This window comes from Pleurodeles waltl, chromosome 6, assembly GCF_031143425.1.
Source record: "Pleurodeles waltl isolate 20211129_DDA chromosome 6, aPleWal1.hap1.20221129, whole genome shotgun sequence".
Lineage (NCBI taxonomy): Eukaryota > Metazoa > Chordata > Amphibia > Caudata > Salamandridae > Pleurodeles > Pleurodeles waltl.
This window is the reverse complement of record NC_090445.1, coordinates 287135855-287157570: the sequence shown is the minus strand read 5'-3', so window position 1 is coordinate 287157570 and position 21716 is coordinate 287135855. Positions and strand designations below refer to the sequence as shown.

The 21716-nt window shown below is 43.5% G+C and overlaps 1 protein-coding gene across 1 annotated transcript in view; it reads left to right on the top strand.

The window, feature by feature from the left end:
* Positions 1-21716, top strand: part of SCN4A (sodium voltage-gated channel alpha subunit 4) — a 1135018-nt gene that overhangs the window by 671929 nt on the left and 441373 nt on the right. The window contains exon 15 of the mRNA XM_069238085.1: positions 15710-16066. Coding sequence (XP_069094186.1) covers positions 15710-16066 — 357 coding nt within the window. The remainder of the gene's footprint in view (positions 1-15709; positions 16067-21716) is intronic.

Below are 21716 nucleotides of genomic sequence, written 5' to 3'. Positions count from 1 at the left end.
TGAGCAGTACATATGATGAATTTACAAGTTATTCCAGTTGCTTTTGATATTAGTGGTTCTAAAACTCCCACTCCAGGTAATTCATAAAAAGGTCTACATATTTTGAAGATCTGCAAGTAGCCATACCAGTTTAAGGGACCAGTAACTTCGTTACAGGTCAGTGCTTGTACAGTTTGGGTTTGTGAGAAAACAGGGTTGATTTCAGAGGCCCCCTGACTTTTTGCCCCCATTTTCCACTTTTTGCTGGTGTTTTCCTGACTCTGATGGTGCCCTGGGTACTGTTAACCAGTCCCAGGGCCTGTGCTGTGTTTAAAATCAGTATGCAAATTAGGCCAATTATAATTGGCTAAGTCAACCTACCTATAAGTCCCTAGTATATGGTAGGGCATGTAGGTTTAGGGACCCCAGCATAAGTGGTGCCCCCACAGGTGCACTGCTGAGGTGCCCAGTGTCATTTTAAAGGCAGGCCTGCCTTGCTGGCTGCTTTTCAATTAAAGTTACATGCAAATTCGACTTTGTAATTAAAAGTAGTTCCAAAGCCTTAAACTACCTTATTTGTACATATGTCACCCCTAAGGTGTGCCCTGTGTGCCCCTAGTGCTGGGTGCCATGTAACTATAAGTAGTGTTCTTATAAAAGTAGTTTTATAAGCCTTGGTGAGGTAAAACAACCAAATTCGTTTTGAATGGCCTCCATAGGCTAGAATGGGGAGACTTTATTTTTAATTTTAAAAATCCCCTTAAGTACAGATACTACAAGTTTGGTATCAAATTAATTGTTATAATAAATCCCACAACTTCCAGTTGTGGGATTTAATATAACTTGTTCAGGTAAGGAGTTTTAAACTTTACCTGAAAAGTTGCCAACTTCAGCCCTGCAGTGTTTTTTGCTGCTTTGCTCGGACTGGCCATCCTCTGACTGCCTGGCCAGGCTGCCTGATGAGGTTTGAAGTGGCCTGGCACAACACAAAGAGATGGGCCTTGGGGAGGAGATCTTCCATCAGCAGATGGGGAAGCAGGAAGGGGGAGGTCTGCCAAACTGGTCTTCAAAGGCAGGGAAGGACACCCTCACATCCTGCAAACCCAGACACTTAGGTGCCCCCTTGATTAGATTAGGAGAGGGCAGGAGAGGGGTGTGTTTAGGATTTTTAGCCACACCAGTGGGTGGGCTCAGCCTGATGTAACCTCCAAAAATCACTTTCAGCCATGATGAATTTTTGAGGAATGTTGCTCCCTGGGATTGATTTTTGCCACACTTCCCAGGATGTGGTCATCACAGGGGGAAGGACCCTGCCTCTGATTGGAGAACCAGGACCCCCTGTTTTTCACCCAGGAGCAAGGATAAAACTGGCAGCCCCGCACCCACACTGCAGTTTCCTACCAGAGCCCTACCAGGAAGAACTACAGAAGAAGAAGTACTGCCCTACTGGACCCCTGACCTGCACCTGGACACTGCACTCTGGAGGACTGCACCAGCTGCACACTTGGGCTTCACCACAAGAAGGACTTTGCCTGACTTCAACTGGTTCAAGGAGGGACTCCCTGTTTGCTACAGGTGAAAAATTGCTAACCAGAGTCCCCTGCACCAACTCCTGAAGAAACTAACCAGCTGACCACTGTCTAGTGGCCAAAAAGGAGTTTGCGCCAGGTGCATTCTGGGAGTTGTAGTCTGCACCCCTCAAGGATCATCTCAGAGCTTCTGGAACCTTGGGGTGAGCTGTAGATTTCAGAAGAACCTTAAAAGAACATCTGGAAGAAGATCCAGAAGTTTGGAGAACTTTTGAAAATAAGCTCCATAGACGGCCCGCGACCCGGCCTGACTTACAGGTTCGCCCCGGTGCAGAAAATCTCCAAAAAAGAGAGTAAGTCCGAACGTAGGAAGTTGTCCGGGACCTCCCAGCCAGCGTATCTGAGAAGGCTCCAAGGATGTCGGATCAAGATTCAGGTTTTCCCTGGTCGAAGGATTTTCACCTCGAAAAATGACTACGTCCGAAGGTAAAAATCTCCACAGAGGGCTCCCGAGACTCGTATCCGAGGAACAGTTCTAGGAGGTCGGATTGGGCTGGAAAGTTCATCCTGCTGAAGAAAATCTCCAGAAAAACGACTAAGTCCTAAAATAAACTTTTGACCGAGGCCTCCCACGGGCTGTAGCCCAGCCGGGCTCCATCACGGTCGGCCTTAAACTCTGACTTTGCTCCGGTCAAGGTGCAACCAGATGACCAGATTGGCGCTTTTTGTTTCTGGGCATTAGAAAGCAATAATTCTTTAAAAATTCATATCTCCGGTTCCCCTTATCCAATTTTATTCGTTTTGGTGTCATTTTAAATATGTCCTATTTCTATAAATTGAAACTGTTTCCTTTGTTTTATTTAATTACTGTTTTGTGATATTTGAATGCTTTACACTTTGTCTCCTAAGTTAAGCCTTGTCGCTCGTTGCCAAGCTACCAAGGGTTGAACTAGGTTTAATTTACTGAGCCCTAACTGGACCTAAGTGGAGGTTAGTGGCCCATTGCTAAGTGTAGGTACTTACCTGCCCTTACCAATAACCTATTTTCCAACAGGGATACATTAGAACCTAATAATAAATAGAAAATAGTATTCAAGACACTCAGGATGCATAACATGTAGAGAGAAGTTTGAGTTCATAGGTCTTTTGAATAATATGTATCCTAAGACTTTCTTCACAAAGCTGGTGTTTGGATGGTGAGAAAAACTCAAAATTGAGGAACTCCACAGGGGTTTTGAAGAACTTACCATGTGTCATTTGCTTAATGGCTGTCCTGATCTCTTGGATCTATACCGGGATCTCCAAATCCTGCCTTTGGGGCTCAGTAAGGGTTGGCAGGGCCATTTGGTCCAGGTACTACACCAATACATCCCAGGGGAACCTGTAGAGAAGCCTCATAAAATTGACTGTAGTAAGAGTGAAACACTGCGTCAATATTCTGTTGCGTGTACACTAGTGTCCAATCAGGAGCATGATGATCCAGTGTCTTTGTTGTCTCTAACTTCAGTAGCCACGCAGGTATGGTGCTCACTTTATCACCCATCGCATGTTGACGTGAGATGTATTCCTTATAATTCAGACTGCAGAGTCCCAAAGAGTCTCGCTGTGCTCCTTCAGCAACTCACTCATCCATCAAACCATGGACTTCCAGGTCCCTGAGGCTGCCCTCAATGCACATGAGCTCTCTGCGGAGCCCCTTCTTAGCGCCCACTGCCTCCGAGAGACAGATGTCCAATAGGACTATTTTAAATGCGTCCTTTCCACCCCAGCATCAGTGGCTGTGCCCACACTATCAGTGAAGTACTGTTGTATTCCCATCTCTATCCAGCCACCAAATAATTGGCAGGCCCTAAACAGGAGTCCTGGGGCATGGTCTCCCCTATTCAAAATAATGAACAATGGGTTGTGATCTGATAAGGTATGTGCCAGATATTTCACCCCCACCAGCTTTGTGCGTGTCTCTGCTGTCCAAAAGGCCATATCAGTTCTGGTGTGCAAAGAGTGTACTCCTGAGTAATGCAAAAATGTTCTACCGGTCAGGTGTAGTGCCTGCCACAATTCTGTGACCTGCTTATGTACAGACCACTGCTTTAGCATTTGAGTGTTAGCTGCCACCTATGTGCCCGGAACCGGCATATGCAACCTATCCAGCTGCAGATCTTGCACACAATTATAGTCTCCATACCAGATTGTTGGAACCTGAAGCGAGGTCAAGAGAGCAGGGGTGAGTGACAAATAAAAAGGGGGCTGTTTCTCATTCGGTGTTTACAGTGCCAGAGGCGCTCTATCAAATTCATCCTCAAGCACTGCATTCTCACTCTCTGGGTCTTTCCTACTATGCCTCATAGTGATGGTACACCAGGCACTACCTCTCAATACCCCTCTAGTGTAGCCCAAGTGTTGCCGTAGACATTGTCTCTCCATTGTTTATCCAGTTTCTGCAGTTCTCCAGTCAACAAATGCGTCTCCTGAAAGCATGCATAATGTATATGCCTACATTTGAGGTGTGTATTTTGTAGAGTTTTGCGTGTGCAGCCATGCCATGGACATTCCATGTCAGAAGGAGAATCCTGTCATAAGCCATTTCCCTTCGTGGTGCCCCCAACAGTGGGGTCTCATCCTGGTTCCCCACCCTACCCCTGCCAAGCCTCCATCTCTACATACCAACACTTGATTGAAGTCTGTTAACATACAACCATTCACTAATCCCAAAGACTCCCCTCCCAAGCTAAGTTACAGAACAGTCTCAGCCAGACAAACTGCATCAGAACATGTGCAAAATGATGCAGCATTCAGGATCTGCTTTGCCACTAATGCTTTCCCAAGTGCCCAGTTGTTTCCCCAACTTTGGATTGCATTGTCAAAGCCAGAGCACTCTTTTTCATCTTGGCATACAGCCGTACTCACAAACCCCGTCAACTTGCCCGGTCAGCTGTCATTGGAGTCACAGTAGACCCTACCCTCAAGAGTCACGGGTGACCCCACCCTTGAGGCTTGATCCTCTGGTTCTGATGAGCATCCACTCTCCATCTCTGCCACCTCTTGTGTGCTTTCACGTACTACCTGTTCTTTGGTTTGCGGCTGGTCCTCTTGTCCGTGCATCTGCAAGCTCTTACAGGGCTCTGTTGTCTCGGTAGTTCAAAATGCATGCCAGTATTGGGTGAGGTGTGGGGCACCTGGACAGGGCCGGCAGCCTAGGACTCAGTGTTCTCTCTCCACTGAAAAAAAAAAAGTGGTTGTCTTGCCACCTAGAACAATGTCCTCCAGCAAGTTTTTTTAAGTACAGTTCCATACCTGGGTCTTCCACCCGCTCCGGCAGGCCTACAGCCCAAATGTTGTTACAGCAGTTGTGGCCCTCTGCAACCTCTCCTTTCAGTTGTAATTGGCAAACTGCTTTCAGTTGTAATTGGCAAACCTCTTCATCTGCCTCTGCAAGGGAAAGAGACACCATTGCCAGCACTGATTCCATTGTGTTCATTCAATCCTGGAGCTTCCATTGGTTGTCCCGAAGGAGACCCACCTACACCATCAACTTGTCCATCTTGGGGCCCAGAGAGATTTTACCATCCAGTACAGCCTGCAGCAATTCAGCAAAAGTGTTCTTGCAATCTGCCCTTGTAGGAAGGTAGCCTCTTTCTAGCCTTGTTATACCCACTATTTGTGAGTATATGTCAGGGTGTTTTTACTGCTAGCCAGGGCCCAGTGCTCATAGTGAAAACCCTATATTGTCAGTGTGTTTGACATGTGTCACTGGGATCCTGCTAGCCAGGACCCCAGTGCTCATAAGTTTGTGCCCTATGTGTGTTCCCTGTGTGGTGCCTAACTGTATCACTGAGGCTCTGCTAACCAGAACCTCAGTGTTTACACTCTCTCTGCTTTTAAAATAGTCACTGCAGGCTAGTGACTAACTTTACCAATTCTGATTGGCACACTGGAACACCCTTATAATTCCCTAGTATATGGTACCAAGGGACCCAGGGTATTGGGTTTTCAGAAGATCCTTATGGGCTGCAGCATTTCTTTTGCCACCCATAGGGAGCTCAGACAATTCTTACACAGGACTGCCACTGCAGCCATCCACGTTATTTCACAGCCATTTTTCACTGCACTTAAGTAACTTATAAGTCACCTACATGTCTAACCCTCACTCAGTGAAGGTTAGGTGCAAAGTTACTTAGTGTGAGGGCACCCTGGCACTAGCCAAGGTGCCCCCACATTGTTCAGGGCAATTTCCCCGGACTTTGTGAGTGCGGGGACATCATTACACACGTGCACTACATTCAATACCTATATGTAGCGTCACAATGGTAACTCCGAACATGGCCATGTAACATGTCTATGATCATGGAATTGTCCCCCCCCAATACCATTGGGACACTTCCATGCATCCCCGAGGCTTCAGCATAGAGCCCGGGTACTGCCAAACTAACTCTCGGGGGTTTTCTCTGCAGCTACCGCTGCTGCCAACCCTCAGACAGGATTCTGCCCCACTGAGGCCTGGGCAGCCCAGTCCCAGGAAGGCAGAACAAATGATTTCCTCTGAGAGAGGGTGTTACACCCTCTCCTTTTGGAAATAGCTGTTAAGGGCCTTAGAAGAGTAGCCTCTCCTGGCCTCTGGAAATGCTTTGAAGGGCACAGATGGTGCCCTCCTTGCATGAGCCATTCTACACCGTTCCAGGAATCCCCCCCAGCCCTGCACTGGTGCGAAACTGGACAAAGGAAAGGGAAGTGACCACTCCCCTGACCAGCACCTCCCAAGGGGAGGTGCCCAGAGCTCCTCCAGTGAGTCCCAGACCACTGCCATCTTGGATGCAGAGGTGTGAGGGCACAATGGACATCTCTGAGTGGCCAGTGCCAGCAGGTGACGTCAGAGACCCCTCCTGATAGATGCTTACCTTTCTCTGTAGCCAATCCTCCTCTGAGGGCTATTTAGGGTCTCTCCTGTAGGTATCTCACCCAATAACAAATGCAAGAACTCACCAGAGTTCCTCTGCACTTCTCTCTTCGACTTCTGCCAAGGATCAACTGCTGACTGCCCCAGGACGCCTGCAAAACCGCAACAAAGTAGCAAGAAGACTACCAGCAACATTGTAGCGCCTCATCCTGGTGGCTTTCTAGACTGTTTCCATGTGGTGCATGCTCTGAGGGCTGCCTGCCTTCACCCTGCACTGGAAGCCAAGAAGAAATCTCCAGTGGGTCGACGGAATCTTCCCTCTGCCAATGTAGGCACCAAACTTCTGCATCACCGGTCCTCTAGGTCCCCTCCCATCTTGACGAGCGTGGTCCCTGGAACACAGGAGCTGGGTCCAAGTGTCCCCGAAAGTCCAGTGGCCCTTCTGTTCAAATTTAGTGGAGGTAAGTCCTTGACTCCCCACGCCAGACAATAATCCTGTGTATTGCGTGAACTGCAGCTGCTAGGGCTTCTGTGCACTTTTGCAAGACTTCCTTTGTGCACAGCCTAGCCCTGGTCCCCAGCACTCCGTCCTGCATTGCCCAACTCGCTGAGTTGGACTCCGACTTCGTGGGACCCTCTTTTGTTGTGCTGAGACGAGCGTCGTGCTCAGATCTTCTGCGGGTGCTGCCTGCTTCTGCGTGGGCTCTCTCTATTGCTGAGCGCCCCCTCTGTCTCCTCCTCCAAGGGGCGACCTCCTGGTCCTTCCTGGGACCTGGCAGCACCCAAAATCCTCAACCGTGACTCTTGCAGCTAGCGAGGCTTGTTTGCGGTCTTTCTGCGTGGAAACAACTCTGCATCCTCCAGCACGCCGTGGGACATCTTCTGACCAAAGGAGAAGTTCCTGGCACCTTCTGTTGTTGCAGAATTTTTGGCTTCTTCCACCCGGAGGCAGCCCTTTTGCACCTTCATCTGGGGTTTAGTGGGCTCCTGCCCCCCCGGACACTTGCGTGACTCTTGGACTTGGTCCCCTTCCTTTACAGGTCCTCAGGTCCAGGAATCCGTCTTCAGTGCTTTGCAGTCAGTTGTTGTCTTTGCAGAATCCCCTATCTCGACTTTACTGTCTTTCTGGGGTAGTAGGGTAACTTTACTCCTACTTTTCAGGGTCTTGGGGTGGGGTATCTTGGACACCCTTAGTGTTTTCTTACACTTCCAGCAACCCTCTACACACTACACTAGGCCTGTGTTCCATTTGTGGTTCGCATTCTACTTTTGGAGTATATGGTTTGTGTTGCCCCAGGCCTATTTTCTCCTATTGTATTCTATTGTGTTCTACAGTGTTTGCACTACTTTTCTAACTGTTTACTTACCTGATTTTGGTTTGTGTGTATATTTTGTGTATAGTACTTACCTCCTAAGGGAGTATATCCTCTGAGATACTTTTGGCATATTGTCCCTTAAATAAAGTACCTTTATTTTTAGTAACTCTGAGTATTGTGTTTTCTTATGATATAGTGCTAAGTGATATGAGTGGTATAGTAGGAGCTTTGCATGTCTCCTAGTTCAGCCTAAGCTGCTCTGCTATAGCTACCTCTATCAGCCTAAGCTGCTAGAACACTACTAATAAGGGGTAACTGGACCTGGCACAGGGTGTAAATACCATTAGGTACCCATTATAAGCCAGGCCAGCCTCCTACAGCCCTTCAGAGCATGATCAGGCAGCCTCACTGCAGGCCCTGCAAGGAGGCTGGGCTGCTGCGGGGCCCCTCCTCCCTGACAGACTTTGTTTTCACCATCCTCCCCCAGAGGCACACTCCCCCTTCTAGGGCCCTCTAAGCTCCAACCAATCTTTACACAGTCCCAGAGGCCCCCTCTGGCCCACCAGCTGTCAGTCACTCAGATCTCACTGCTAGGGCCGGGGGAATTTATGTTCCCTTGGTCACCAGCAGCACCCATCCACTGGTCAACAGTGCAGCCCACTCCGCTTGAATTAGAAGGGGGCAACACCACAGCCACACCCTTGGGTCCCTAGGGATAGCAACAGGCTTCCCATGAGGGAATGTGCTCCAGTGCACTCAGCTGACTTCCTGGCCAAAATGGCTTCCAAGGCCGGAACAATGGTGTCATAGGTCACGCAGGGCTTCCAGAGTAAGACACAGCTTCACACCACCTCAGACCACGATCCTCAGCACCCAGGCCATAGAGTGCTCATCTGCCATCAGCCTACAGTTGGCTACAGTGCCTCTGCTACTCCCTGCAATGCTGCAAAGGCCACTGCTGAATCCTCCACTTCTCTGCTCCCGTGATTAGGAGCCCCAGCCAGCCAGCATCCCCAGAACACGAGGGGGTTGCGACCTGCTGTGCTGTATTAGGCTCCATCTGCTAACCTTTGGCCAGGAGCAGCACATCCACCACTCCGTCGCCCCTGCCCCGTATAGCCTTTGGTAAACATCTGCCATCAGGTGTGGGAGAACCAGGATTAGGACCAGATCTTGTCTGGGGTTAGGTAGGAGCTCTGCACTATGCAAATGCTCGCACCCCCATCTTGGCCTTGCCCCCCTAAAGGCTCCTACTTTATAACACTATGGACCGTCTCACTCTCTTGAAAGCCTGAAAGAGATTAGGGAACCCCAACTCACCCCCTCATTTTCCCATATTAACAATGTACCTGCACCAAACTGGCAGGCATTAGTGATGATTCCACAAAGTTTACTTTTTTTCTGAAAGCACCAAATTCTCAGTATGCCTTTCCCAGAAAAACATCTTCTCCCTGGCAATCAGTTTGGGTGTACTTTTAATGGGACACACTTAGCTCTTTATTGGTTCCATCCCTGTCCATCGATATTATTCCCCCAACAAATGGCTTCAAGCTTCCTGAATTTGCACTTCTGCTATAGTATTCCTCTCAACCTTTCATCATATTCAGCTGTGCCGTGACCTGCCATCAAACATACCGTCCTGAACAATAGGACCCCTGGCCCTACTCCCTCTAAAATATTGAACCAACGGAGTCCAGATCAAATGGCATCCTACATAATCTAAATAATCTCCTCAGTTGTGACACAATTTGAGCCTTTTTAAATCTGCAGGCTTCTTGACTTGATGGTTCAACTAGGGTAAATACAGAATGGTGAACACACCCTGTTTCCCATCTGGGTGATCTTCTCACCAATATAAGCAATTAATGTTTTTCATTAACCACACACCTGTTTAATATTTTCAAGTCAATGCATAACCTAGTCAAACTTGGCAATTGTTTGACTAATTCTACAAGACAAAGCCATTCACTGGACTCTACCTTCTCAATTATCCCTTTTGTATAAAAAGTGCCCAACTCTACATCCACTAATTTCTGCGTCTCAGAGAATTGCTTCCCACCTTTTGAGCAAGGTGTTGAGCCTTGCATCAGATTCATTTTGTGCAATATTTTTTTCAGACAACCAAGGTACTCTTGCTGTAGTAACAGAAAGTATTTTTTCTCCCCTTCAGTGTCATCCAGCGGTTTCATTTTACATCTAATCACATGAGACTTGCTGTTGGTATTCAAGTTTATTTCTAATCTCCATTGATTTGATCATACCAGTAATTTACACCCCTTTTTGCAACCAACATTCTTCCTAAAATCCTTCTATCACCAGAGATTAACCTCATAACTCTATATATATATATATATATATATACATATATATATTTTTTTTTTTAAATAAATAACCTCCAGGTCTAACAGTAGCTTCTCTCCGGATGACCTTACTCTTTAACTGATTTTCAAAGCAGTCCTCCGACTAAAGTGTAAGTTATGATGGAGAATCTATCATCATGTTAATTTCCACTCCTTGAACTATCACCATTCCCTTGAGACAATCGTCTTCACATATACTATTGTCAAAAACAGTTCTTCAGTCTCTTCACTTGCTAAATTCACGGCTATTATTTCTAAAGTGTTAAAAATTTTACAATATTTCACACAGTATCTTCTCTTCCCACACTTGTTGGACCCAATCTTCCTCTTTGGAGACTTGTCAAAATTCGCTAAATGCCCCTCACTCCCACAGTGATAGCATCTACTGGCACTATTTTTATTCTACCTGGTTTGATGTTCCTATGACCCTTGAACTAATTCTCCTTAGTTTCTTTTGCCACCCATTAGGTTTTCGGTTCACTCTGCAGCAAGTCATCCATCATTTTCACATCTTTCTAATTCCTGAATTTCCAACAAGGAACTTCTCATTTCTTTTCACGACTTCAGCATCTTCGCAGAAACGTGGATTTCCTTTCAACCATAACTCATCACTTATTTTAGTATTACTGCAGTCCAACATAATACTCTTGCATAGTCTCTCCTGAGCAATATCCTAAAACTTAGAGGTTTTAGCTAACTTCTTTAAAACAGTCACAAAACTCTCCATTCTCTCACCCTCATTCTGTTTCTTGGTTCCAAACTGGTGTGATACCAAAACCACAATCAGTTTGGGCAAATAATGAACATTCATCTGCTTAATATAGATTTTAAACTTGTTGCACTCATCTTTGCCATCTTTGCAGACAGGCTCTCATAAATGCCTTGCAATTCCTGACCAAGAATGTGCATCTAAACTGTACCCATGCATCCAAAATTATGTTGGAAACATTGATGATAGTCAGATATTGCTAAAAAACATACTTCCACATTGCCAATCATAATGAAGGTTCTCCTGGCATGGACTAAAAACAAGGTAGAGGTTGTACTCTTTACATGATGTTAGTACTATGACTAATTACACACCGTTGTCTAACCCAAAATAGTCGAGAAAAGGAAGACATTTTCCCTGATGATGCCCCTAACACTGTTGTCTGAAATAGCACATGGGTACCGTCTCTATTGTATGCAGTGGTTCACCCGCCACTCCACTGGTGTCTGACCAAGGACACTTTTTCTATCCGTACTGTAACACGGACATCCTCTGCACTGTCTCATATATTTGCAAGATTTTAGGAAAGTGTGGAACAACTGTGAGAGTGCCATATGTACAGGACGCTGAAAACTTCCATAATGTGGAAACACAGGAGCGACCGTGCACCATCTCCATATAGACTAGCTCACATCATCATCCACATATTGTTAGGTACCTCTCATCACCAACGTAATGTGTTGAGCCAGGATATTGAGCACAAGTTATGCTACAAACATGTCATAGGCAGAAATTCTTTTAATATCAATAGGAGTGTAACCACTTGTCCCAGTATTCACCAAGGAGTCCCTCTAGTTTCTTTTGGGAGACCATCAGCAGCTATTTTCTACCACAAGTATATTATTTCTCCAGTACTCATAGCTAATAGCATCATCATGGGGCCTCCTCCTTCTCCTAACCAAGGGGATAGTTTCCACACAAGTCTAGGAAACTATTAAGGATCAGTGAACAAAAATTCTAAAAAAGTGCAGTGAAAGTGAGAAAGTGACATAAAAAGTACCTCTATCACTCAGGCTACAAGCCGACCTTACTATGGCTGGGATAGGGTATGTTTAAAAACAAATATAATGAGATAGGAATGAATTATGTATCCTTCACATATATTAGGTCAGGTCAACATGTTTCAGCCCACTCTTGCCCAAAAAGGTCACAGGCTTTCTTCAGGGCCAAGCATCTGTGGATCCCAAGGTGCCCAGATATGGGTTTTACATTCCTGGACTTTTCAATCTACTTCGATGACTTTGCAAGCTCCATACTTGTGATGCCGAACTGACCCTATGGTGAAGGTATATATAGAAGTCATATTGTTAATTAATATATTTTCCTTGATATAACTACTTTTGGACCTTTTTCTTATTTGAAGGTGTTAACTCGTACCTTACTTTGTGCACAACCCTAGATCAACTAACATATACCACATATTCAAAATGCATTTATATAGTCCCAAAGAAAATAAAGATAAAAATGAAAATAAAAAAGAGAAAATTCCTCTTATTTGTGTGTTTGTTTACTGCAGTCTAACATAATACTCTCACACAGTCTCTCCTGCACAATATCCTAAAAACCCAGAGGTTTTAGCTAACTTCTTTAAAACAGTCACAAAGCTGTCCATTCTCTCACTCTCTTCATGTTTCTTGGTTCCAAAATGGTGTGATACAAAAACCACATTCAGTTTGGGCAAATAATGAGCATTCATCTGCTTAAAATAGATTTTAAACTTGTTGCAGTCATCTTTGCAATCTTCTTCAGACATGCTCTCGTAAAGGCCTTGCAATTCATGACCAAGAATGTGCATCTAAAGTGCTACCCATGTATCCAAAATTATGTTGGAAACATTGATGATAGTCAGATAATTATAAAAAACATACTTCCACATTACCAATCATAATATAGGTTCTCCTGGCATGGACTGAAAACAAGGTGAAGGTTATATTCCTTACACGATGCTAGTACTATGACTACTTACACACTGTTGTCCAACCCAAAACAGTCGAGAAAAGAAATACATTTTTCCCTGATGATGCCCCTAACACCGGTGTCTGAAATGGCACAGGGGCACCTAATCCAGTGAATGCATTGACTCACCTACCACTCCACTGGTGTCTGACCAAGGGCATTTTTTTTTCCGTTTGTACTGTAACGTGGATATCCTCTGCACTGTCTAATATAGATGCAAGATTTTAGGAAAGCGTAGAACTAATGTTAAACTGCCATATGTACAGGAAGCTGACAACTTCTATAATGTGGAAACACAGAAGCGACTGTGCACCATCTCCATATAGACTAGCTCACATTATCATCCAAATCTTCTTAGGTACCTTTCGTCATCAACATAATGTGTTGAGCCAGGATATCGAGCACAAGTTATGCTTCAAAAATGTCATAGGCAGAAATTCGACAGCAAAATAGCGTAAAGGTAAGTATTTGTTTACTATAAATTTACTATTTTTAACGCTATATCCTTGTACCTCGAAAATATAAATATTGTCAAGCAACATATTTGGAGTCTACATATACTTTCCTTCACAATAGTTTTGTCCATATTCTGGCACCAACATTTTTGTGGCACCATATTTATAGCTCAAGGCTGTTGCAGTCTACCTCACCGCACAAAAGAGGAAAGGTGAGCATTTTGCTGTTAGAAGTTTTCTTCCTGGGATGATCTGAATCCAAATATTGGTACTATCCTGACAAAATAACACTGCAAGGTTAATCACATAATCTCATTACACTCCAAAGAAGTTATTCAAGTCGTTTATTGAATTCATTATGGCAAAAGCCCCTCAGCATCCTCTTAGGAAAGAATATAACAGGCAAATGCCTAACAGTAAACATCCATTGTAAACATTCTAAGCATGCGGAATAAACCCTTACATAAAGTAAGAATTGATGATTGCCAGGAGCATTGGAAGGGCGAGCTTGTAGCTGCTAACATTTGAAATATACGAGGCTACCCGAATTTAAAGAAACCTAACGTAGAAATCTAAAATAGAAGAGCATGCAGGACTCATGCCAGAATTAATCTGCCCACTCCACTGCTTCTGGGAAGACATGAAAATGGATATATTTAAACATGTCTACCAATTTCTGCCTTCTTTTCTTGAAGCTGTAAAAAGAGTAGAGGTAAAGGTCAAAGTTCATAGTCAATCTTTAAATATCAGCGAGAACAAATTGTTATTCATGATGCTGTTATTTTAGTCACAACATTTACATATAAATCAACTAAAAAGTGTATGACTAGAGAACTGCCCCAATATCTGAATACACCTAAAGTTATGACATTTGCAATATGAAATGGATTACATGGGCAGAGGTACTGAGGATGATATCTCAAAAGGCAACACGTCAGTGATTAAAGAACTGAAAGGATAAATCTCCTTCTGACCTCAGAATTAAACCATGGGCACAGGTCCTGCTAATAATGGTAACGACACTTAAGAAGCAGCAGTGTGTGTTTTTTCTTGAAGTGACATTAAGGACGAGGGATGGAAATGGCCTATTACGCAATGGGCTGAGAAAATACCAGCAGAAAAATAGACACGAAGAGGCACCCTAATTTAGACTGCTAGGTTCAGCTTGGTACCCACATCAGAAACAGGTCCTCTCACTCTGGAAGAAGTAAGCATGAAATGCAAAGCACGTAGTGAACTAGCCCATGGGTTTTAATCAGTGCCGGCTCCTCCGCTATGGCAGAGAAGCATTTCCTCCCCGCCAGCAGCAACCACTGCAAATCCTTTGACAACGAAAGGATAATAAACTAGGTTTATTATCCTTTCATTGTTAAAGGGTCAGGGCATTGGGGATGACTAGTACTGAGGGGAGTGCACTGTGCACTCCCCTCAGTGCGCATGTGTGTTTGACCGGCAGTCTGGGACTGGCCAAACACATATGCGCACTGTGCTCTCTCCAGCCCGACACTATGTTGACGGGCTGGAGAGAGCAGACACAGGCTCTCAGTCTGCCTGGGAGCACCCTGGCTGGGTACTCCCAGCCAATCCTGACACTGCTCTGAGCTGCGTCAGGATTGGCCACAGGGCAGGCTCAGAGCCTGCCCTGACTGCCCTGCCTGCCTGCTGGTGAGAAGATGGAGGAGCAGCAGCACGGCGTGGAATGCAGGTACATTTTTTTTCATTTATTTTATTAATATTCTACCCCCTTTAATGCGCCCCCCCCCCCACCCATTGTAGCCCCCGCGAACCACGACTGGTTTTAATGGAATGGAGCAGGGAGTCTGCAGTAGGTGGCATGGCACTCGTTTCCAGATATGGCAGCCTAAATGGGTATCCTGCAATCACTATCTTGGCAGCAGCAATTGTAGACAGTGAATAATAGCCAGGGCATCAGTAGTCTGTTAGTAGCAAGCAACAATAGAAGGCAATTACCAGTATTGTGTCAATGTTACATTAATGGGACAACAAAAGTTTCAAGAAGGCATGTAGGAGTAGGAGGGCAAAATGTAACAATTTTACAACAGCCTTTCATAGCAAGGTGAGTAATAAACACCGAAGCCCACTCTATACATTTGTAGCCTTCCCTTTGTGTTTGTCCACAACGGAAAGAGATTTAGGCTGCCAGCCAAAAGGTGAATGCTGATCAAATAGTAGAGCATACTGAATGTGCATGGCAACCAGGAACATAAAATAACTTTAGCCTTTCATCATAAAGCTGAAATCTGCAGACCAAAGATTCTTGGAATCCAAGGGCTCATTATGGGCTCCTTATCATTTAATACCAGTGTCATTGACCAATATGTCCAGTATTGTGAAATGCATTCACTCACTTTGCCTCTTACATAAAATGGCAATGGATATTTTGTCTTTCTGCCTCTAAAACGTACTATCAAACTTTTTTTTCTTTTTCAGTTAAGGGTCTTCAAGCTTGCTAAATCGTGGCCAACTCTTAACATGCTCATCAAAATTATCGGCAATTCAGTTGGCGCTCTTGGTAACCTCACTTTGGTGTTGGCCATCATTGTGTTCATTTTTGCTGTGGTTGGGATGCAGCTTTTTGGGAAAAGTTACAAGGATTGCGTCTGCAAGATCAGCCAAGATTGTGAGATGCCTCGCTGGCATATGACTGACTTCTTCCATTCCTTTTTGATTGTTTTCCGGATCCTATGTGGAGAATGGATTGAAACCATGTGGGACTGCATGGAAGTGGCTGGACAAGGACTGTGCCTTACTGTCTTCATGATGGTCATGGTGATTGGAAACCTCGTGGTGAGTTTTATTTTTGTTTCAACAACAGAGAAAATACTTAATATAAACAAGAATGTCATAAATTGTGTTCATATTATGCCGTGAATTTAGATCAACCTCAATGAAAAACAGTAATTGCTATATCACTGAAGCTGTATATTTCTATATAGTCAAGCAAATAATGTTCATAATTTATTTTATAGCCTTTGGTTGACATAGTGAATTTCAAGGTAGCACAGCCTTTAGATCATAATACAAGCTTTAAATTTTTCTTGGAATCTTAAAATATTCTGATTCATTTCAATGTGAAACTCTTTAACAAGGTGGTGCCGAGTGGCTGTGCTGTGTGTAGATTTCCAAGATGATTACATTTTGTCTACATGTGTTTCTTGTGAAATAAATAACACCTCTTCTAGTGATACATCTAGGTTGGTATTGCACATCCATTATAAAATCTAAATACTGGTGCACTTCTACCAATTGCAAACTGCCCTACTGAATGCCATGTTTACACATTAATGCATGAGACACTTTGAGAAAATATCAGTAAACCTATCAATTGAAAATCCACAAAATACTACACTAATGTTAATGTTGTGTCTTGGACCTCCACCATTGAATTGCTTCATAATTCCATATTACACAATAACTTCTCTGCAGTAATTTGCTTTATTGTAGTCTATTTTAGAGCCAGACTGTAATTGATGTTGAAATCAAAATGGTGTTGTGGGGATGAACATTTGACCCTATTCTCCGTGTAAGACATCACCACATGTGATCACATGCACCATCAATTATATGTAGAGCTAATTGTGAGAATAGAGGAGCTTGGCTTAGATGCAGAGGGAACATGGTGGCCAGCACATGAACTCCAGCCGGTGAAGGTGGCACTGTATCAATCCTGAGCTTCCTGGGGTGATGTAGGGAAACTGACAGTCGTGGATGGAGTGGAGGTGTGATCGGTGAGGCTGTGGACGGGGGCAACAGTCAGACCCTGCCTTGCCGCCCAATGTGGTGATCTGCAGTGCAACCAAGATGGCAGCCGCTGTTGGAGGTGAGGCCGTGATCGGTTGATAGGGTAAAGTAAGACCACCGGAAATGTGGTCTGCAGTACTCCCTGCAATTCACAGCAAAACTGTGCATCCTGAAGGTGGGTAAGTCCTGGTTTTGTTCCTCCCTGGAAGAAGCTTGAGAGTGGCTAAAGGAATGGCTTCCTGCTAAGAGCCCAGGCCCAGGAGCTCCCAGATCCTGTCCCAATGTGGTTGATCGTGGACCGGAGCCTTCACTGGGAGGTGGAGTGGCCTGGGTAGGAGATAAGCGGCCAGAGTTTTGCATGATGGACAATTGCGACAGCAACCAAAGGTGAAGGATGAGCGAAGGCAGGTGATTGCATACAGAACATTTTAGTATCATCCCCCATCCCCCAAGATACAGGGAACGGAGCTTTGGAGACAGTAACTAAAACTGGTTTTGATGTTCGATATGGAAGGGCGACAGACACTCCAGGCTTTGGAGAAGCAGGTAGTCCCATACTTGCAGCCTGAGGGTGTAGGGAGGGGGGAGTAGGGTGAGGGAGTTCTGACACTTTAGCAGACACACAGAGTGGAGTGCAGACCAGGGCATATAGCAGACAAATCTATGGATCTGAACAAAGTACATGGAGGTGGACCCTCAAATGCCTTGACAAGGGTTCACATTGTTCTCCTGGAAAGTAATAAGGGTGGGGAGCAAATTAAAGTGAGGTTTTGTGTTGAGGTTTCTATACAACACAGCCCAGACAGATCTGCTCCAGGAGGCCCACCTAGTGGGAAACAATTGTGGCTTCCTGGGAAGAGGCTCATAAATAGTCCCTGTACACTCAGGATTCACAACGGACACAAGGAGAGTGGGAATTTCGATCCAAAGATCTCTCCCGTTGATGGTGCTCCAGATCTGGAAAGACCTAGGAGGGTGCTATGCAGAGCTGATAGTGGAGCTGAACTGGGAGCACATAGATGTAGCTTCCTCATATCTCCCCTAGGTCTCCAGTTTCAACTGCTCCAGTAGATGGGCAGTAGAGTGGTGCAGGCCCCTTGGGCCATAACTATATTTGGGGGAAATATTACCTCACTATGGATGGGGCACTAGACTGGCTCACTCTCAGGAGGTGCCCTGTTGGGGAGACGTATGCCTGTACACCATCTCGGTGACCATGGATTTATTTGGCATTCAGAGAGACACTTACATAGAGATCTAGGATGCCTACAAGGCAGTCATGAAGGAAACTTTTATAACCCATACTACATAGAAAAAGAGAGAGAAGTTGTGAAAGTTGGTAGATTTGGAGACCAAACTAAATCACATGAAGAGGAGTACACGCTATAGTCTCATCCCAAGCTCCTACATCACATACCTCTCATTAGGAATGAATGCAGGAGTCTAGTGTATGAAGAGATACATTTAAAAGTACTTGCCAAGCCTAAAACTCCCCTTTTTCTACATATAAGTCATCCCTAAGGTAGGCCCTAGGTAACCCATAGGGCAGGGTGCCGTGTAGACAAAAGGCAGGACATGTACCTGTGTAGTTTACATGTCCTGGTAGTGTAAAACTCCTAAATTCGTTTTGCACTGCTGTGAGGCCTGCTCTTTTCATAGGCTAACATTAGGGCTCCCCTCATATACTGTTTGAGTACTAGTTTCTGATCTGAAAGGAGTACCAAGGTCATATTTAATATGGCCACAATGGTAATACAAAATCCTGCCGACTGGTGAAGTTTGATTTAATATTACTATTTTAAAAATGCCACTTTTAGAAAGTGGGCATTTCTCTGCACTTAAATCCTTCTGTGTCTTACAATCCACGTTGGCTAGATTTAGTTGACAGCTCCCTTGTGCAGGATGGAACTGAAAGGGGACCTTGTGCACTTCCAAGCCACTCATTGATGTCTCCCCCACTTCAAAGGCGCATTTGGGTATTCAAACAGGGCTTCTGCCCCTACCAACTCAGACACTTCCTGGAGAAGAACCTGAACCAGAACCTGCAATCTCCCAAGAAGATCTGCCTGGCTGGCCAAAGGACTCACCTGACTGTTTTCTGAGAAGGACTGCTGCCTTGCTGTTGCCCTGCTGTCTTGCTGCTTTCTGACTGTGCTGAAGAAGTGCTCTCCAAGGGCTTGGATAGAGCTTGCCTCCTGATCCCTAAAGTCTCAGGACCAAAAAGACTTTATTGTGAGTTCCAGTAATAGAAATGTTTGCACCTTCCTAATACCATGACTAGGACTGCATCTTTCCAACTGAAATGTATAGATTTAATAGCAGAATATATTTAAAAATCTAATAATTTCTTCTGTGTAAAATATAACATATGTTAATTCAAACAATTTACATATAAGAATAGTGAGTATTAAAGTATGTGGATTATATAGAATTTTTGTAATAATGTCCATTACATTAGACCAGAATTTGAAAGAAACTGGTCAATCAATAATAATAAGCTCCCATGGCTCCCTAACTCAATGCAGATTACAGTGCCTACAGTGCCAATACCTGGAATTAGCTACAAGCTTTGCATTAGAGTGGAGGTCGAAAATTGATTAAATAAAAGAAAAATGTTAGTTTGACTAAGAAAAGCAGGTAGCCACCAGGAGGTATTAGAGGGCTTAAGTTCTGCCAGTCTTCTATATAGAGTGCTGATTGTGAGTCCATTAAAAAAGACTTTCCAAAGGTTGAAAGTAAAAGGTTTTAACAATGTTGATACATGTATTACCAAATTGAAAAACTGTCATTGTATGAAATAAACATTGCCAATTGTCAGAAGCTTTCCAACATCAATTGCAAGCAAGTCAGCTGGACATCGAGGTAAAGGACAGATTCTAATACATGAAATATGAGTTTGGTATTAGCAGAAAGTCTGCCTTTTCATAAATCTAGCGTAGTCAAAATGAATAATATTATTTAGAACTGTTGTTACTATAGTAGCTAGAATGTTGCAATACATTTTATAATGTTGGTTTAGTAGTGAAATTGGTCTGGAATTAGTACAAGAGTAAAGTCCTTGCCACGCTTTGGTAGAACTAGTAGAGCTTCAGTAAATGATCCAGCAACTACTCCAATAGTAGTAAATTTGGTAAAAAGTAAGAATGTGTATGGGATAGGGTAAGTAGAAAAGGCTTTATAATTGTGTGCTGGGATTCCAGTTTTGACATTAAGAAGTAGATAGCATGTATAATTTCATCAATGGTTATAGGGGATTCTAAGCTACGTTTTTGTATGGGTAAGATAACATAGGTGAGTTACAAGACTTTAAAAAAAATGTATTTAATTCTCACAGACAACTTTAGATTTGCTATATTTCAGAATAAAATTTGTGAAACTCTTTAGCAATAGCTGAAGTGTATAGTAATGTTTTACCATGTTTCCACAAATTTGATGAATTTGGCATTTAATTATATATTGCCAGTACTTTTTCAGATGTATTTGCACTGAAATAAAGTTTGGCTCTAACTTGATATTTGCAAACCAGACATTTTACCTTTTGCTAAATAATGAGTTATAAAAAAACAAAGTTTCTGCAGTTTTAACATATTTGCCTTGTGTTTGTAGGTAATAAAATCAACTTTCGAATTGAGTAATCTCTTCTTCAAGATCACAACTATTGAAGTGAAATTGTTTATTTTTATTGGCCACTAAAGAGATCACCGTACCACTAATATATGCTTTGAAAGCATCCCAACATCTAATATCTGAAGTTGTGTTTTCTATTGCATGCTTTATGGCAGGCAACATTCTTTTTTGTCAACGCAATATCAACATTCAATCTCCATCTGGAGCAAGAAATAAAGTCTCATAATTTTAAAACATATGAATCATAACATGATTTTTTATGTCCATTTGTCCAATTTGATTATCAGAGACTACAGCGCATAACATTGACAATAATAGACTGTCAATCCAAGAGTGAGAAATATGAGTTAGTAGAAAAAAGTAAAATGTTTTGTGTCAGGAAATAAAGCCTCAAATGGTCTATATGTTTAGTAAGATCTTAAAGAATTGGAAAACTAAATGTGGTCTAAATTTGGCAGATGATAATCTTTTGAGTGCCGGGAAGCTTATTAACTTAAAATCTCCACCTACAATAATATAAAAGATACCTAATTTTATAGTTTCAGTGGTGATGTGTTTCCAAAATGTTGGATAATCAGCAGTGGGCACATAAATGTTGATCAAATGTAAAATGCATTTATCCAATTAACTGTCAAATAAATATATCTACCATGTGAGTAGGTATTAGATTGAATGGATTTAATTTCTTCAAAAACTGTACTTAATGATGGTCCTGCAGGCTCAACAACTCTGGATTTGATGATAAGAGGAGGTATAGCATATTTCCTTTTATTTGAATAGCTGGACATATTTTTGCTATTCATATTTAGGCTGTACATTGAGGGGATTGTAGAGAAATGCCTTAGATGTGAATACAAATAGGCAATAAAAGTAGTAGTTCCTTGTACATTTTAAACTGAATAATAAAAAGTGCCCCAAATACTTCACTATTTCAGAATTTCAAAACTATTTAGTTTTTACTTGACGGATTAGGAGCCAGTTGACATTCTCACAATATTATCCAACACTAGCTTTCTTTTAGTTGTCCAGCAGCCAAAACAGGCAGGGGGTGGGGAGGGAGACCTAGTTG